At 52.0% G+C, this 17,683-nt stretch overlaps 6 protein-coding genes across 6 annotated transcripts; 4 read left to right on the top strand and 2 right to left on the bottom strand.

Annotated features, from left to right (window-relative positions):
• Nucleotides 1-25: 25 nt before the first annotated feature.
• EI97DRAFT_407152 (uncharacterized protein) lies at nt 26-1,066 on the top strand (the record flags this gene model as incomplete). The annotated part of the gene is made up of 4 exons (XM_033796616.1): nt 26-56; nt 118-563; nt 632-854; nt 906-1,066. 4 exons carry the CDS (start codon nt 26-28, stop codon nt 926-928), a joined length of 723 nt encoding a protein of 240 aa, XP_033649496.1. The 3' UTR covers nt 929-1,066.
• A 1,018-nt stretch (nt 1,067-2,084) lies between these two features.
• EI97DRAFT_427219 (COP9 signalosome-like protein complex subunit 4) lies at nt 2,085-4,025 on the bottom strand. Its single transcript, XM_033797218.1, has 2 exons — nt 2,542-4,025; nt 2,085-2,489 (listed from the first exon to the last, which is right to left on the bottom strand). The coding sequence occupies exons 1-2, from the start codon at nt 3,763-3,765 to the stop codon at nt 2,454-2,456; spliced, it is 1,260 nt and encodes a 419-aa protein (XP_033649495.1). The 5' UTR covers nt 3,766-4,025; the 3' UTR covers nt 2,085-2,453.
• A 146-nt stretch (nt 4,026-4,171) lies between these two features.
• Nucleotides 4,172-5,911, top strand: EI97DRAFT_427216 (transcription initiation factor IIF). Its single transcript, XM_033797217.1, has 2 exons — nt 4,172-4,969; nt 5,029-5,911. Exons 1-2 carry the CDS (start codon nt 4,429-4,431, stop codon nt 5,577-5,579), a joined length of 1,092 nt encoding a protein of 363 aa, XP_033649494.1. The 5' UTR covers nt 4,172-4,428; the 3' UTR covers nt 5,580-5,911.
• Nucleotides 5,912-6,163: 252 nt separating this feature from the next.
• EI97DRAFT_437336 (protein phosphatase 2A regulatory subunit PR55) lies at nt 6,164-8,630 on the top strand. The gene is made up of 6 exons (XM_033799321.1): nt 6,164-6,544; nt 6,667-6,707; nt 6,782-6,879; nt 6,941-7,589; nt 7,639-8,231; nt 8,281-8,630. Exons 1-6 carry the CDS (start codon nt 6,504-6,506, stop codon nt 8,302-8,304), a joined length of 1,446 nt encoding a protein of 481 aa, XP_033649493.1. The 5' UTR covers nt 6,164-6,503; the 3' UTR covers nt 8,305-8,630.
• Nucleotides 8,631-9,038: 408 nt separating this feature from the next.
• On the top strand, nt 9,039-13,253 carry EI97DRAFT_386772 (PMT-domain-containing protein; the record flags this gene model as incomplete). Its single annotated transcript, XM_033796082.1, has 9 exons — nt 9,039-9,101; nt 9,157-9,182; nt 9,234-9,591; nt 9,643-10,244; nt 10,571-10,578; nt 10,737-11,011; nt 11,085-12,002; nt 12,135-12,723; nt 12,820-13,253. The coding sequence occupies 9 exons, from the start codon at nt 9,039-9,041 to the stop codon at nt 13,251-13,253; spliced, it is 3,273 nt and encodes a 1,090-aa protein (XP_033649492.1).
• Nucleotides 13,254-15,685: 2,432 nt separating this feature from the next.
• Nucleotides 15,686-17,525, bottom strand: EI97DRAFT_446146 (uncharacterized protein; the record flags this gene model as incomplete). The annotated part of the gene is made up of 4 exons (XM_033800009.1): nt 15,686-16,524; nt 16,592-16,828; nt 16,902-17,006; nt 17,150-17,525. 4 exons carry the CDS (start codon nt 17,523-17,525, stop codon nt 15,686-15,688), a joined length of 1,557 nt encoding a protein of 518 aa, XP_033649491.1.
• Nucleotides 17,526-17,683: the final 158 nt, after the last annotated feature.

Below are 17,683 nucleotides of genomic sequence, written 5' to 3'. Positions count from 1 at the left end.
CACCTCCTCAATATCATCCTCAGCAATGGCGTCCCGTCTCGCAAGGAGCGCATTCGGTAAGTTGACGCTCACTGGGCGATTTGAGACACCATTGACCCACCTGCTCACGTATCAAAGGCGCCGCCCGCCTGCGACCCGCGCTCCCTCTCCGCACGCTTCCTGCAATCACCACACCGGTCCGCTCTGCCTCCAATGTTCCTACCGAGGAGCCCGAGAAGAAGGCAAAGTCTTTGATTGATGCCCTCCCCGGAAACAGCCCCGTCTCGAAGGCTGCCATCCTTTCGGCTACCGCTGGTTTGAGCGCTGCGGCTATCAGCAACGAGCTCTATGTCGTGAATGAGGAAACCATCGTCGCCATCTCTCTGATCACCATCTTCTGGGCTGTTGGAAAGTTCGCCGGTCCCGCTTGGTCTAGCTATGCTCAGCAGCAGGTTGATAAGATTTCGGGCATCTTGAATGCTGCCCGTGCCGACCACACCGCTGCCGTCAAGCAGCGCATTGAGAGCGTTCAGGAGCTTAGCGGCGTTGTCGACATCACCAAGACTCTCTTCGAGGTTTCCAAGGTGCGGAAAGACCAATTCCGAGAATCATCGGATATCCGCTAGTCCGATCATGGCTGATGTATGAGTAGGAAACCGCCAGGCTCGAGGCTCAGGCGTACGAGTTGGAGCAGAAGACCGCCATTGCACATGAGGCTAAGGCTGTGTTGGATTCGTGGGTGCGCTATGAGAGTCAGGTTAAGCAGAGGCAACAGCGTGAACTTGCCGAGACTGTCATCGCCAAGATCGAGAAGGAACTTGAGAATCCCAAGACCCTCAAGCAGATCCTTGACCAGAGCGTCGCCGACGTTGAGAGTATGTATCGCATCATAGAGAGTGTATATCATAGAGGCTAACAAGGACCAGGGATCGTCTCGCAGAAGGCATAAGCGGGCAAAAAGAATCTCCTTTACCAATTATCCTTGTTAAATACACTTGTGCAATAGTCGATCTGCTCAATAGATTAGCGTGGGCCGCGGACACTGGCCGGTTCTCGTTTCAATTGAATCAAATCCTCCTGAACTCCTACACCTTAGTTTCCGTGCCGCATGAGAGTTCGCCTTAAGCTATGGTAGCTCGGTAAGCATCCATTACCTGCTGACAGCATAAATCGAATACACACAACGTTATTCCAAGCGGTTATTCGAGTCCCTCTTTTGCAGTAGCCCAAGCTAGGTTTGAAGTACTCACGTGCGGCTATACCGAATCTGCCCGGTTGCTACAATTGCACTTCTGACGGTATTACTGAAGTGTATCTATAGTGATTTCTTGATGGAGAGACTAGGGTTAAGTGAGACAAACAAGCCGTAAGAAGTCAATCAGGGAAAAGGAGTATATTTAGCTGTCGCTCTATTGCGAGGCCTCAACCGCCCACTGCGGAAAAGGGATAATCAAATTGTATATTGATTGTACCGCTGATTGGTGTTTATTCATTCACGCTATCGGTGGACTGTCATGATGGTACGCGGATAGTAAGTGAATAACATATCCTATGGTATAAGAAGTGCTAAACAGCCATCTGGTCACCTACTAACTAAGGGTTTATTTAAGGGTTTACTCCTTTATCTCTCACTGTGATCTCAATCAGCAGCTTGACGCTCATGGACTCTTGAAGGGTTTCGGGGAAAACCGGAAGCAACAGGAATAGGTTAACCGAAAACAAAGGAGTAGACGTAGAGGGTGTGTTGAGTGTAGCCTACCCTAGGGCAGCAGCTCACTCTCCCTAGGCTTTTGATGTAAGAGACGGGAGATAATGCACATGCGGTTTTCGAGAAGTCATCATCTTATTTTCCTTATAAAACTCCGGAACTCTCCACTGCATTTACAGATCATCCGTACCGGTGAGCAGGAACATTGGTTCCTGCGGGTGTGGGTGGGGGACATGGGCCGGTTGGAGATGGTGAGGTGTCCGCGTAAGAGTAAGTCACGTTGAATCCCCTTGGGAACGGAGACATATGAATAACTATCACCCATGGTTGAGGAGTTGCATCATGTTGGAAAGAAACCGTCAAGCTTGCGTTTAATATCATGTCACATGGCTTGCTGAGGGAAGTGATAGGTCTGCGTTGGTGGTTCCAGCGAAGGCGCCTAGGCTTTGAGTTGAGCGGTAAGGCCGTGCTGACAAAAGCTTTTCTAGTAGTATCCTAGTCACTATACTCAGTCGCGCACTTTGTGGGTTGAATGCATGCGAGTATTAACCTGGCAGCTTCATCTCAGTCTATTGTGTTGATAGACATCCATCCACTGCCCCTGGAACGCACTTCGACCGACCTGTTTACCAGAGTGTGGCCATCTGGGTGCAGATCATGCTTGTGCTGGAGTAGTGCCTCATCTCAACTCATGGGATGCTCTTACTCGATTCAGGAGTTTGCTCAATCTCCAGCTCTTCTCCTTGCGCTTGGAATTGAGCACTTCCTAAGCCGCTCCTTCCATTTGTGAAGCATAGAATTCCTTCATATCTGTTAGCATTTGGAACCGCATCCTATAGATCGCAAGCGCTCACCGGATATTGCCTCTGGATCATCGTAGCCACCCTCTCCACCTCCTCAGCCATCCCTTGAACATTTGCATCCCACTGCCGCAGCTCTTTGCGTCCCGTCTCCACATGGCCGGTCTTTCGCTCGCCACTACCTTCGCCCTCGAAGAAGATCCAACGATCAATTTGATCTATGGATCCAGCTAGGCGGCCTTGCTCAAGCATCTTTGCTGCATATTCCTCCGCTTTGTCAGCATCGGTACCAAGTAGCTCCGCCAACCGGTCAATGTGTATATTCTTGTAGATCTTCGAGACACCAAGAACGTTGTGTTCTAGAACGGCCTTCTCAAGCACAGTAGATCCGTCGGCCGTCTTCGCAAGATGATGAGGCTGCAATTTGGACGCGAAAGCCTTCACTTCGTCAGGGCTCATTATCCGATCAAAGAAGATCTTTTCCAAGATCGCAAAATGTTCCACTTGGTGTGCACGCTCGTCTTTGTACAGTTTCGAGAGCATTTTGGCCCGCTGTGGACCGGCGGGAGCGAGGATGGCGCACACGAATGCAGCAGAAAGCGTCCGGAGTCGTTCCTCCTCGTCTATAACCGCTTCTAAGCTTACATTGTAGTAGGCTTGTGCAGCATCGAGGAAAGATCGCTGTGAATCGTACATGCGGGCCTGGCTAAGCTGGAAAAGCAACTTTGTCTCCATGTCCGTAAGACTGTGTATGACATTCTTGATCTTATTGAGCTGCGTAAAAGCGTTCGTCGTATCGTCCTCCTCGAGGTAGCATCTTACGATGCGGATCCATACTCGCGCCTTGTCATCGTTGGAGAGCTGCTTTTGTGTGGAATCAAGCGGTATCCTCTGAAGTATTTGGGCAGACTTTATGTATTCTCCCTGCTCTTCATATGCGTCTGCGATGATCCCTTTGATCTGACTGTCCTGTTCCTCGAATTGTGCACCCTTCCCAGCCAGTAAATCGACCACTTGCATTCCGACATCTGCCTTGACTTCCGGGCCCTTGATAGCCTTGATTTGTTCAATGAAGTTGGTTATAAGCGGCCGCAGTACAACCAGACCTAGAGACTCCTCGAGCAGGGCTTGGGCGTAGGCGTTGAGGTCCGCGGTCAAAGTCTCTATGTTGCTTTGTGAGAGGATCTGGTGCAGGAGGGCGGGGTACTGTGATTGCTTCTCTCCCGCGGAGGCCGATGAAATAGCCGATAGGCCTGATGTCACTGCATGCGACGCCATTGTGCCGTAGGTTGTGAAGTGTTTTCGCCGGAAGGTACAGAGGATGCGATGAGGGTGTTTTCCCTATGTGAAAGGAAGCTCCAGGTGGCAGCTCCCCACGGGAGTTAGTACGCGGAATTGTGGGTTGTGCGTAAGTGGTTATGTGATGAGCCACTCCTTGTACGCAGTCCTAAGTTCAGGCGAGCTGTAAGCTATGGTAGTTTGGAGGGGAAGGCCTTGTGCAACAGGGAAATCGAATGTCTGCAATAGTTCAATGTTGGATGTAGTCTACGGAATTCCGACGAGGGAGCTCACCCCATAGCTTATCGATAGCAAGCCACTTGCCGCTAGTATTCTTCAGTCCTAGCGTCTGAGCCCCATGCTGCCATGGATGCTGCCTTTCATCACCATTCACTTCGAGGATTCCCGTTTCTCCATCAAACAGCCCCATCCATCACCTTCACCGCCCACCCTCCTGCTACTTCCACCCCCCGCCCCCTTACGAAAGCCGCACCACGACGACCTTACCTTCATATCTACAGGTACTGGCTGCCAGATCAGATCCCTAGCGAGGTCCAGTTCGCGCGGCACCTCAAGGCCGAGCCGCACTGTGCAGGCGGCAGCTAACGCGCGACTTCTCCTCAACACATTCTCTAGAATAAGACGCTCTTTCAAACCGTGAATATGAACGGCCTCAAACTGGAACCGGGTCTCAAAAGAGACCCGGACGCCATCACCCCGTCCGGCAGCGGCTACATGGACGACGACTTCTACGAAGACACGGGCGAACTCACCCTGCCGCCAAAGGGCGAGTCCAAAGACATCTGGATTACGCGCATCCCAAAGTGGCTCTACGAAGCCGTCAGCAACTACGACGAGCTCGCCGACGGCCGCGACGACGACGAAATCGTCATTGGCGAGGTGCTGATGAAGGTGGATCCCACTCGGCCGGGCAAGGTCGACAAGACAAAGCCGCTGCGAATGTTCTTGCAAAACAATTTGATCGCGACGAAGAAGTTGCCGCAGGCGTTTGAGTTGCAAATGGCGCAGACGGCGGGGAAAGAGGTGTTGGGGAATACGTACGTATTCACCGAGAAGGACCTGCCGGGGTATAAGCCGAGTGGGATCTTTGTGCCGGGCAGACAGGGAGGCAGAGGGAACTATGGCGTGCAGGATCCGAATGCGAAGGTACATAAGCGGAGTAAATACAAAAAAGCCGTCCCAAGTATGCACCTGTCTCCATCCCGGTACCTGCGAAGACGCAAGTGCTAACAGAACCACCAGAACAAACTACACTTGTCGGCTCCGCAACCCGCGAATACACCGCCATCCCCCTCCGCACAAAAGAGTACCTCACCTTCGAAGCCTCGCGCATCCGCAAAGCCATCCAAGGCGAACAAACCCACACCAACATCCAAACCACCATCAACGAGCACCGCAACGCCGCCACCCTCCAGAAGCAGTTCGCCTCTTTCGTCCGTCCCGCCGCCGCCCGCGCTCCACAGCTCAACAAAGCCGCCCGCATCCCCAGGAACGAGCTCATCGACCTCCTGCACAAGTGCTTCGACGACTACCAGTATTGGCATATGAAGACGCTGCGCGAGACCACGAGGCAGCCCGAGAGCTACTTGAAGGAGGTGCTGCAGGATATCGCGCAGTTGGTCAGGTCCGGGCCGTACGCCAGTACGTGGACGAGGCAGGGCGTTTTCGAAAGTGCTAGGGATATGTCGGGGAGGAAGCAGCAGGTTGCGCCGGATGAGGAGGGTGGTGGTGCTGGCGGTGGTGGGGACGACGACGAGGGCGATGAGGAGATGGAGATGGAGGATGTGATTTAACGTTCAATTTTGTCATGTGTTGAAATCACGTTGCTGGATGATCTGGTCGGGATTGAACAGTACTTTGGAAGGAGGGAATCTGGTTGCATTAGCGAGGCGTTACTGGTGGGAAAATCATGTCTCGAGATATCGAATCCGGACGATATATACATGGCTCTTGTATTTGTTGACTTGAGGTCTACCCAAACAGTGGTCGGATTACATACACAATCACCAACGGCGCCATCGCGAAGGAGGAAAGGGGGTAGACAGCGAAAAACACCGTTTTTACATCTACTCGATGGCTGGTACGGTAAATGCTCTGTCTTGGCCCAAGACCCGTTCCTGCCCACAAGACAGCCGGGTCAGTTTAACAATGGAGCATACTGTGTTTCTATCTGTCAGTATATGCCTGAGCTGGAAATATGCCTTACAGTCCAATAACAATAGTGTGAATGGGACGTAAACAATAACATCTCCATGCTACAAGTACATGGTAATGACCGCATGAATAAGAGCACGATTCGTTAGGTAGGCTTGGCAGGTGACTAAGCGATGACCCCACGCCAGCAAGTGCGATCGATCCATCGAGAGGTACCCAGACACCGGCTTGGAACCACCACCCGCCCATACTACTTGTATTCGTCTTGCTCTCAACCACTCTGACTACTCCTCTTTCACAACACTCCGTCGCTGTTGGTTCTCATTTGACTCCGCCTACCCCGGCACTCTCACCTGTGCACCTCTTACTCGCCCACACCGCAGCTTCACCAAGCCTTACCTGACGTCGACGTCGGCGGCGCCAACCTTTTCCCAGTCGTAACCGCCCACTGCGACCACTTTCAACCGTACATCTCCTCGAAGAATCTGCGCCGGCCCTTCAGACACCCAGTCGCCTTGTTCCGTGCTCAGCGTTGACGACCCCGCCTCTACAGTGCAAGAATCATGGTAGAGGCAGAGGGCAATCCCACGTGGAAGTTCACTCAGTACGTTTGACTCTGCTGCTTGCCCCCTATTCCACTCTGGTGATTCTGGCATCGCCGCTTGCTGCATCTCCCCTTAATGAGGGTTCATATCCCGCTCTCGTTCTTGCAACTAATGTCTGCAGATGCTTCGGTGACAAAGGAGACGTTGAGGACATAACAGAAGGTAGGAACTCGGAGCTTCTTCCATATACCATGAAATTATGTGGCAAGCGCTTGTGCTGACCCGCCTCTGCGCAGCTGACATCATTTCCACTGTCGAATTCGATCAAACGGGCAATTATCTGGCCACCGGGGACAAAGGCGGTCGTGTGGTACTGTTCGAGAGAAACGAAACGGTATGCTGCACAAATGATTGCATGCCCTGGGTCATCTAGCCGGGACTGACATATATACCAGAAAAAAACTTGCGAGTACAAGTTCCACACCGAGTTTCAGTCACACGAGCCCGAATTCGACTACCTGAAGTCGCTCGAGATCGAGGAGAAGATCAATAAGATCAAATGGTGCCGTCGCCAGAATGCCTCCCACTATCTGCTCTCTACCAATGACAAGACAATAAAGCTGTGGAAGGTCTTCGAAAAGTCGTTAAAGGTTGTGGCGGAGAACAACCTTTCACATGAGCTCACCCCAGGTGGAGTTCCTGGAGGCGGCGGACCTGTGAGGAATCCGAACGTCCACTTCCGCACAGCTGCAGACCTAAAGCTTCCCCGCTTGACCCATCATGACACCGTTGTCGCCGCCGTACCCCGCAAAACCTACGCAAACGCACATGCTTATCACATCAATAGCATATCGGTAAATAGCGACGGCGAGACATTCATTAGTAGTGATGATCTTCGAATCAATCTCTGGAACTTGAATATACAAGACCAAAGCTTCAACATCGTGGACATCAAACCGGCGAACATGGAGGAGCTTACCGAAGTCATAACCGCCGCCGAGTTCCACCCGCTGAGCTGCAACTGGTTCATGTATGCTAGCTCTAAAGGAACCATCAAGCTGGCGGATATGAGAGAAAGCGCTTTGTGCGACCAGCATGCAAAACGTAGGTGTTGCATTGAGTACGGACCAACAAAGTATTAACGGTTGCGCAGAATTTGAACAGGAAGAGGACCCCACGTCTCGATCCTTCTTCTCCGAAATCATCTCCTCGATATCAGATGTCCGTTTCTCGCACGACGGCCGCTACATACTGTCACGCGACTATCTGACCGTCAAGATTTGGGACGTGAATATGGAAAGGACACCAATCAAGACCATCCCGATCCACGAGCACCTACGGCCGAGGCTATGCGACACTTATGAGAATGACAGCATTTTCGACAAGTTTGAGGTGGTATTCTCAGGGGACGCGAAGAATGTGATGACGGGCAGTTATAATAACAACTTCATGATCTACCCGTCTGACCCTGATAAAGAGACTGAGGTTGTCCTCCAAGCGGACAAGTCGGCTTTCAAGGCTAAGAAGGTCGGCATACCAACGCCGATGAACTCGTCAACAAGCCCCACCGGCAGCACGAGTAAGAAGGGTGGTTCCAGAGCTGGAAGCCCTGCTGCTGGGGCTGTTGGCCAAGGCCAGCGGATGAGGAAGGAGACCGACGCAGACCAGATCGACTTCAACAAGAAGATCCTACACATGAGTTGGCATCCGTTCGAGGACAGCATTGCAATCGCCGCAACGAACAATGTGAGTGACTGCACCTTCTTCCGAGTGTGCCAAATGCTAATGTCCTCAGCTTTTCGTCTTCTCAGCACTGTAAGGGAGCCTGCATCATGGTCGGAAGCACATCTTGTCAGAGGCAATCACAACTAGAGGCATTTTGGAGCCGTGTTAGTTGGGCATTCTTGTGCTCTCTTATCTTCCTTTCCTTGCAATCAGCTTAGGCTATACGAGGTGCAGGCCGATGTGCTTTTTGTGTCAAGAGACTGTTTATCAATGGTGTGGCCAATACCAACCTGGTTCAGATTTGAATGACTGCGGGGAGAGGATGAGGAATTGCACTTCATTACGTTATGCTGTAGTGCAATGCCGACGATGCTGAACGATGCTAAGAGACTCAAATAATAATCAACTGTATCGAAACCACTGTTTCCCCTATGTATAATGAACACTGTGACAATTATGTATTGGCATAAGCGTGTCCCTCGACCAGACCCCTGCTCGATCTCAGCCCTACGCCGCTAGTGCGGGCAGTTGAGCCTCATTTCAAATCTGGCAACATCATGCCCAGCACCACGCCCTCGCCGTCGCCATTGATCTTTGCTGTTGATACTGTTCCGCGCACAATGGTTTTGTGAATTGCGCCGGGTTCTGAGTAGCCTGCTCTCTCCTAGCCTTTTTGCCCACTCACTTTTCAAGGCCGATTTTCAGACTAGAACCTGCATTGCAAAGTCAACATCACGTTTATCGAGGGCGTCCGGTCTATTACATACCGGCTCCTACACTTTTGTTCCCCGTTATATAAGATTTGAATGCCGTCCTGACAATTCCGGAATGGCCACAATTGCCCCGCTCGCTGGAAGCTTTGCGCTCATTTTTGGAGGATGTTGTTCGAATGTAAGTGTGCATTTGGGAGACTCGCCTTTACGGAATGACACTGACATGTAATAAGGTTTACTGTCTTGAGGCCATTGTAAAGTATGAGCCATCCTGTTCTTGAGCACGTGGCGACCTTCTGACACTAGCAAGACATGAACCCGATAGCGGTCTTTTGATCACTCTCTTCCAATTTGTCTTCACGTGTCTATCGACTCTCCATTACCAGTTCGACCCAAGGTGCCGGTACTTCGTCAAGCCTTCCCCAGTCCCGTTCCGGAAATGGTGCATCAGCGCAGCGTTGTTTTTTACTGTCAACATGATGAACAACTGGGCTTTCGCGTTCGATATCTCTGTTCCCGTCCACATCATCCTTCGTAGCTTTGGAAGTGTCACCACTATGGCTGCTGGTTGGATGCGCGGGAAAAAGTACACTCCTGTGCAGATCTTCTCTGTGGCGGTATTGACTCTGGGAGTCATGGTGTCGGCCTGGGCGGATGCAATGTCGAAAGTCAGTAGTCATTGATACGCTACCATCTGAGCAATGGTCTAACCGCTGTAGGGCAAAACAATGGATACCTCCGGCATCGACCTCACCAGCTCGAATTTCGAGCTGGGTCTCCTTGTCCTCTTGATCGCCCAATTCCTATCCGCTTACATGGGCGCCTACGTCGAGGACATCTATCTGCAACATGGGAACCACTGGCAAGCCAACTTGTTCTACTCACATCTGCTCTCACTTCCTCTCTTCGCGAGCTTCGCCCCAATCCTCTACAACCAGTTCACTCGGCTCCAGTCGTCCCAACCTTTCCAAGTTCCGCCATCCATCGCCGCCAACCTCCCTCCAACGGTCAACAAAGCTCTCGCTTCCACCTCCCAGCATGTCATCTACCTCACCGCAAACGCAGTGACGCAACTGCTGTGCATTACGGGAGTGAACATTCTCAGCGCCAACACGTCTGCTGTCACGGTCACCATTGTACTGAATATCCGGAAGCTTGTGAGCTTCTTGCTGAGTATTTGGCTATTCGGGAACCAGATGAGTGGATTGATGAAGGTAGGGGCTGCGATGGTGTTTGGCGCTGGGGCGCTGTATGGGTGGGAGACTTCGTATAATATCCCGAAGAAGAGAAGGGATGCTGCTGAGAAGGGGAAGAAGAACCAGTAGATGAGCAGTTGGTAAACGCTGGTATGAAATGGTAGATAAGTCATATACATCTTCTTATTTCGTATATAGCTTGTCTCGGGCTTGTATGAGCCAGACCTAGGGTAGACCGTTTTGAGGCTAAGTTGCCTTGATAAAGCAGGAGCCATAGAACGCATCGAGTCATCACATTGTATCTGAAGGTATCCCATTTGCATATTTTCTCAAGACCAACAGGAGAGCAGAAGTCTGTATAAGCTCCAAAAGTATGCGTCACGTGCTGCGCCACACTGTGGCGCACACAAGCTGACCACACTTCCTGTTTGGTGCAAGGGGGTTCCAAAAGATTACGTTGTCTTATAAGCTCCCGCTGGACAACCACCACGACGGAGGCTTCGTCCTTCTGATATCAGTGCTTCGACTCGATCCCCCAGCTTGGCGCGGGTACGTTGCTCGCCCGCACATTATCCAAGTCTTGTGCTGACCCCAATTCTAGCACTACCTCCAGCAAGCTGGTCCACGGGTGCGCACCATGTCTTCCCCGAGCGGCGTGCGGCATCGCGGTCCCAAGGACAAGAAACGACCTACTACCCCGAACCCTGAGGTCGTTGCCGAGAAGGCACATGAAGTTCTGGACAAGGTGAAGCCGAGGTTGGTGCCTAAGAAGAACGCGGAGTGGGATTATCGAATTGCGATTGCGATTATCACGGTGCTCGCTTTTGTTACACGATTCTGGTTGATTACACATCCCACGCAGGTGGTTTTTGACGAGGTTCACTTCGGAAAGGTAAGATCAATTGGTCTCAATTACAATTGAGTTGAAGCCGTATGAAGCTAAAAACGAGGCTAACCGTGCGTAGTTTGCTTCATACTATCTACAACGAACCTACTTCTTCGATGTCCACCCGCCTCTTGGAAAGCTCCTGTTTGCCTTCGCCGGTTGGCTTGTGGGATACGATGGATCCTTCTTGTTCGATAACATCGGCGATTCCTACATTACCAACAACGTGCCGTATGTTGCGTACCGCGCCATGCCCGCTACCCTCGGAGCTCTCACCGTCCCGACCGTCTTCTTGATTATGTGGGAGTCTGGATACTCCCTGCCGGCGTGTGTCACGGCATCCGGTTTACTTTTGTTCGATAATGGTCATATTGGCGAGGACCGTCTGATCCTCTTGGACGCCTCTCTGATCTTCTTCATGGCCACCTCCCTCCTGGCATATGTTCGATTCTACAAGCTCCGACATGTGCCTTTCAGCCGCAAGTGGTGGAAATGGCTCTTGCTCACCGGCGTCTCACTGAGTTGTGTCATTTCCATCAAATATGTCGGACTTTTCACCTTCTTTTCTATTGGCATCCCCGTTCTCATCGATCTGTGGGACCTTATGAACATCAACCGTCGCCAGGGAGCCCTGACGCTGCAAGAATTTGGAAAGCACTTTGCTGCTCGCGCCCTTGCACTCATCATCATTCCATTTTTCCTTTATCTGTTCTGGTTCCAAGTGCATTTCTCCATTCTCACTCGGTCGGGACCTGGGGATGACTTTATGAGCCCGGAGTTCCAGGAGACTCTGAGTGACAACGTTATGACATTGCAGTCTGTTGGTATCGAGTATTTCGATACCATCACCATCCGCCATAAGGAAACCAAGGTCTATCTCCACAGCCACCTTGACCGCTACCCCCTTCGTTATGAGGATGGCCGTATCTCATCCCAAGGTCAACAGGTCACCGGATACCCTCATAACGACACCAACAACCATTGGCAAATTCTTCCCGTCAAGCCGCTTGAGAAGCTTCAAGGTCAGCGGGTCAAGATTGGTGACCAGATTCGTCTACGCCATGTTGTAACAGACTCGATGCTTCTGACCCACGATGTGGCTTCTCCCTACTACCCGACGAATCAGGAGTTCACCACTGTGAACATGGAAGAAGCCAATGGCAAGCGCTTCAACGATACACTCTTCGAGATCCGTGTTGAGGGAACCAAGGGCAAGCAAGACTTCAAGACCATGTCTTCCCACTTCAAGCTCATCCATGTCCCCACCAAGGTGGCCATGTGGACCCATACTACTCCACTCCCTGACTGGGCCTACAAGCAGGCTGAGATCAACGGCAACAAGAACGTGCAGCAAACCAGTAACATCTGGTATGTTGATGACATTCCCTCGTTGCCTGTCGACAGCGAGCGCAACAAGAAGGAGCCGCGCCAGGTGAAGCACATGTCCTTCCTGAGGAAGTATATTGAACTTCAACGGGCCATGTTTTTCCACAACAATGCTTTGACAAGCTCCCATCCCTATGCATCATTCCCCATTTCTTGGCCATTCCTGCTCCGTGGTGTCTCCTTCTGGACGCACAATGACACCCGCCAGCAAATCTACTTCCTCGGGAATCCGCTTGGCTGGTGGCTTGCATCCTCTCTGCTGGCAGTCTTTGCCGGCATCATTGGCGCTGACCAGCTGGCTCTCCGTCGTGGCATGGATGCCCTCGACATCCGTAAGTATACACTCGATTTCCAATCCCTGTCACATGTCCACGAGCAAATCGGAATATACCTCATCGATTAACTACTGACTCGGCTTTCTCGTCCAGGTACTCGATCACGCTTGTACAATTCGACAGGCTTCTTTTTCTTGACATGGCTGGCCCACTACGTTCCCTTCTACCTCATGGGCCGCCAGCTCTTCCTCCACCACTATCTCCCCGCACATCTAGCCTCCACCCTCGTAACAGGTGCTCTTGTCGAATTCATCTTCAGCATGGAGCCCCCCGAGATCGATTCGCCTCCGGCTGGATCCGCTCCTGGAGCTGTCAAGGGACACCGTAGGACAAAATCCAGACCTGTGCGGGAGCGCGTCTCTTCGCAGAGCTTGCTTGGCAGCTGGATCGCGACCATTGTCATCCTGGCTGCGGTGTTCTGGTGCTTCCTGTTCTTCGCGCCGCTGACGTATGGGAAACCGGGGCTTACGGTACCGCAGGTCAATGCGAGGAAGTGGTTGGCGTACGATTTGCACTTTGCGAAATAAACTTCTTGATGGACTCTGCCACCATTGTCCGAGCTTTGCGGTAGGGAGGGTGGATAGAGCGGAGGTGAATCGGCCTTCTAGGCGTAGGCGTAGGTGTGACAGCTCTCTTTTGTCTTGTCTTTTCAGCTCTTCTAAGATTTTACTTCCAATAGCAATGACATGGGGTCTTTGACCTCTCAATCTGTTTTCCTAGCGTTGGCGTGGGGGTGGAGGATGGTTGGGATTAGCGATGAATGTATATTAGTGTAGTGAGATGACAATTATAGAGGTAATGCAAGGTCGTGTAGGTGGAGTAAACGTCGTCTCTCCGTATAACAGATGTGAACCGAAAAGCGATGGCGAGCGCGGAAAGTAGCGCGCGTGGGACCAGTTTTGCCGTCAAACGAAGGGTTTCTTGGGCAGGGTGCGGTTGTCAAGAAGCATCAATCAGTGTACAAGAGGATAGGTGGTACTGATGATGGATACACTCACGGTACTGGTTTCCGAGAGGAAGGAGGTGAGAAGTTCGCCTAGGATGGCGAGGTGCAACGATTGTTGGAACTGCTGGAGTGCGGTGAGCTGGATGAGCATCTCAAGGAGGGAGAGCGAGGTCCGGATTTCTTGTGCATATCGAACGAACCCGACTCTCATGCGCGCCTCGCGTCTGACATTCTCCCGAGCCACGTGCACGGTGCTGCTTTCCGAGAGGAAGAAAGTGAGGAGTTCGGTTACGGTGCTGCGTTCCAAAAGGACGAAGGTGAGCAGTTCGTCTGGGATGGGGATGGCGAGGTGTAGGGACTGCTGAAATTGCTGGAGGTCGGTGAGGCGAGTGAGCACTCGAGGAGGGAAGTGCGGATTGTTATCCAGATGGAACTCTCTTGCCGCGCAAGGCGGTGCGGGATTGTTGGAGTTGCTGGAGGTTGCTGAAGTGGATGAGCATCTCGAGGAAGGAAATGCGGATTTCTTGTACGGACTCAACTTCTTCGGCAAATCTTTGGTTCAACGACGTGTTGAGGATGGGGAAGAGTTTCGACACTGGGGGAGGCTAGCAGAAAAGCGAGAAAGCGGAAGAAAGAGGGACAGGACAACGACCAGCGAGAACAGGAATGTTTCCAAGGGATCACTCACCTGTACGGGCACTTGCAGGGCCACTGCGGCGATTCCGGCTTCGTGTCTCAACCCAACATCTGGGAGCTTGCTAGTAAGTAGCCTTACCTAACCTAGAGGCCCCTCTGTTCGAGGCCACATTAACTTGTGTTCCTTTTTTGTTTTTTTTGTTTTTCTTTTTTTTCTTTTTTGTTTGCGCCTCTGTTCGAGGCCTACATTAACTTGTGTTAATTATCAGAAAATATCGCCTTCCTAATCCAAATCCAATACGGCCCGGCTAACAGAACTTGAAGACAACCCTAAGAAAATCTCTGTTTGTATCTTTAGGCTTAGAGACGCGAACAAAGACTAGGCTGGCTATAGAGTTGTTGTCGTCATCTACGGCAACGCTGGAGTAGCCGAAATCATCCTCGACGTGGAGTGCACTGGAGGCCGTAACTGGCTCTTTGAATGGACCTCGAAGGGCGTGTTCTAATTTTTAGATTACAGATTATAACTATAGCTCTATAGCTAGAATAGTTGTTTTTTATATCTCTGCGCTTAAAGATACAAATAGAAACCTTCTTTAGGTTGTCTTCTAGCTTAGTAGCAGGCCTATAGCAGTTGCGGATAAGGAGGCGGTCTCTAAGCTTGGAGATACATGGCCTAATTCCATCGTTGGCTACCATTTTAGCTGGCTCTGCTCTCTCCCAACCACAGAATGCTGAGTAGCAGAGACCGCTGGGCACATTAACGGGCCCAGCACCCGATTCTGTCGTCTCTCAACTCGCATTGCTCTTTGAAGACATCCGACGATAAAACCAGCGTCATATAGGCCCATGAATGTGCTTAACACTATGTGTCCAAGCAGACTGCTCACCACCCTAGACTAGGAACGCCAGTAGCTTAACCGGCCGACAAACTTTCCCAGCCAATATCGCGGATCGAGATGAATATCGGGTGCCAATTCGTGCCGCTTGCATATTTCAAACAAATGCTCGCTCTTCAACTGTTAGGAACACTACTATCCTTATCCGCAACTGCTATAGGCCTGCTACTAAGCTAGAAGACAACCTGAAGAATGTTTCTATTTGTATCTTTAAGTGCAGAGATATAAAAAACAACTATTCTAGCTATAGAGCTATAGTTATAATAGTCTTTGTTAAGTATAGAGTCTTTTAGTGCCCTCTACATCTACGTTTATCTCCTTTATGGTTTCGCCCTCTAGTTTGAATCGTAGATTTCTGTTTGTATCTTCAAGCTTAGAGACACACACGACGACTGTGCTAGCTACAGAGCTTCCTCCGTGCAGCCTCTACTACACGAACCCTCCCTTCCCCTCATCCCCGACCCGACGAACCAACCCCCTATATCCTCGCCACCCCATCAAAGCTCCACAACCCCCTCCCCTTCCTCTCCGGATCCCGCCTCACGAACCCAGACCTCCCCACAATCTCGCCCACCCCACTCGCCATCTCCCTCAACGTCTTCTCATCCGCATGATTCGCAAGGAACCTCCTCCCATCCTTCTTCAACCTCCCCACAACGAACCCCCTAGCGGGCTTCCCATCCCGCGCAAACTCCACCGTATACGTCTCCACCACACTCTCCCCCTCCGCCTCAGCCACCACCTCGGGACCTTTAACATCCAACTTCTTCGGCAACGGATTCGCGTCCGGATACGCGCTGCCATCCTTCCTAGGGTCTTTGCTCAGAATCACTACGTGCTGATAACTCAGCACCCCGCCATTACACAGCACGAGCCCCTTCCTGCCTTTCCCCTGGCGAACCTGCCTCGCCATCTCCGACAAAGCGTGCATGCTGTAGTTGTTCCCCGCGCCGCCGAAACTCGTCAGGCCGCCTAGCAGGGTAAGCGGTTTGCTTCTGGGTCCGGTGAGGGGTAGGCCGAGGTGGTGGGCTGCGAATTTGGGGACAATGGGGAAGCACGAGTAGATGTCTAGGAGGTCGATGTCTGCGGGCGTGAGGGAGGTGAGGGCGAGGGCGGCGTCGAGGGAGGCGGAGATGCTGGGCGAGGAGGTGAAGTTGGGACGGTGCCAGAAGAAATCTGGGTCCGAGGTGCCGGCGCCGCCCAAGGGGTAGATCCATTTTGACGGGGATATGCCGAGGGTGCGGGCGGTGGTGGTGGAGGTGACGAGGAGGGCGGAGGCGAGGTTGACGGTGTTGAAGGCGTTCATTAGGAGGGGGTCTGGGGGGCAGGTCAGTTCTGGTTGTATAGAGTCACTGGATGCTGAGGATTGGAAGGAGATACTCACAAGGAAAACAAATCATCCTATTCTTGCCCCCCACCCTTCCAATGACTTTCTCGTCGTCCCTGCGTCCATAATTCCAACTATACGGATGCTTTTCGGACACGGCTGAGAAATCGGCATACAGCTTTGCGCTCTCTTTGTTGTTCTCTTTGATGCTTTGACCCCGGTGGGCTCGGAAGGCATTCTCATACAGAGGATAGACGTGGATCGGGGCGCCGATACCGTGGATAGCGCCTAGATCTGGGGAAGGGTGTGACTAAGTGTTACAAGGGGTTTGGGGACTTAGAATGGAACTGGTCAGGGGAGGGCTTACTGTCACCGAGATCACGGCCCGTGGGCGTAAAGACCGAGTTCACATCTTGCTCGGGTTTGGTCCAACCCGGAGGAGGCAATTTCTTCGCTGCAGCACAGGCAGACACTAGACAATTGTTAGTGATAGCTCCGTTCACCCCAGATCGCACTCCTTCAACCTCAAGGGAGAGAAGGGGAATCAAATCACAAGGACTTCAAAAGAATCAAGAATGCACACTCAACACATAAACAGAAAGAAATCTAACTCACAGCTCGCCAACGCCTCCCCCCCACACACAACCGCCACACCCACCTCCCCCCTACTCACCCTCCTACACGCCTCATCAAACAACCTCCCCGGCTGATGTCCCCCATGCTCACTATACTCCCTATGCCTCAACGACCCGTCCTCAATTCCCAACTTCCTCGCCAACAGACCAGGTAAATCCGTATACGGCCACGTCCACGTGCGCACCACATCGATGCTGTCAATCGCCGCCCGTAATCTTTCCGGGTCAGGAGCACCCGAGTCGGCAATGGCGGCGAGGATTGCGCGGTGGATCAGGACGGCGGGTTCGTGGGCGTCGGCGAAGGAGAGGGAGCGGTTTTTGATGTCCGCCACGCCGATGAGGATGGGCGTGGGCATCTTTTTGGGAACGAGGAGGGAGTGAGGGTTGGGAAATCCAAGCTCAATTGATTTCTCAAATGTGATTAATCTGGGGAGGGAGAGGGAAGTGTAGCCACAGCGGCTCTTGTTTTTCGAATACCATGTTGTCTATTTGTAGCCATGGCTATAGAGGGCAA

Source organism: Westerdykella ornata (assembly GCF_010094085.1).
Source record: "Westerdykella ornata strain CBS 379.55 unplaced genomic scaffold EI97scaffold_46, whole genome shotgun sequence".
NCBI classification, from domain to species: domain Eukaryota; kingdom Fungi; phylum Ascomycota; class Dothideomycetes; order Pleosporales; family Sporormiaceae; genus Westerdykella; species Westerdykella ornata.
The sequence above is the reverse complement of the archived record's forward strand: the minus strand, read 5'-3'. Positions and strand labels throughout refer to the sequence as shown.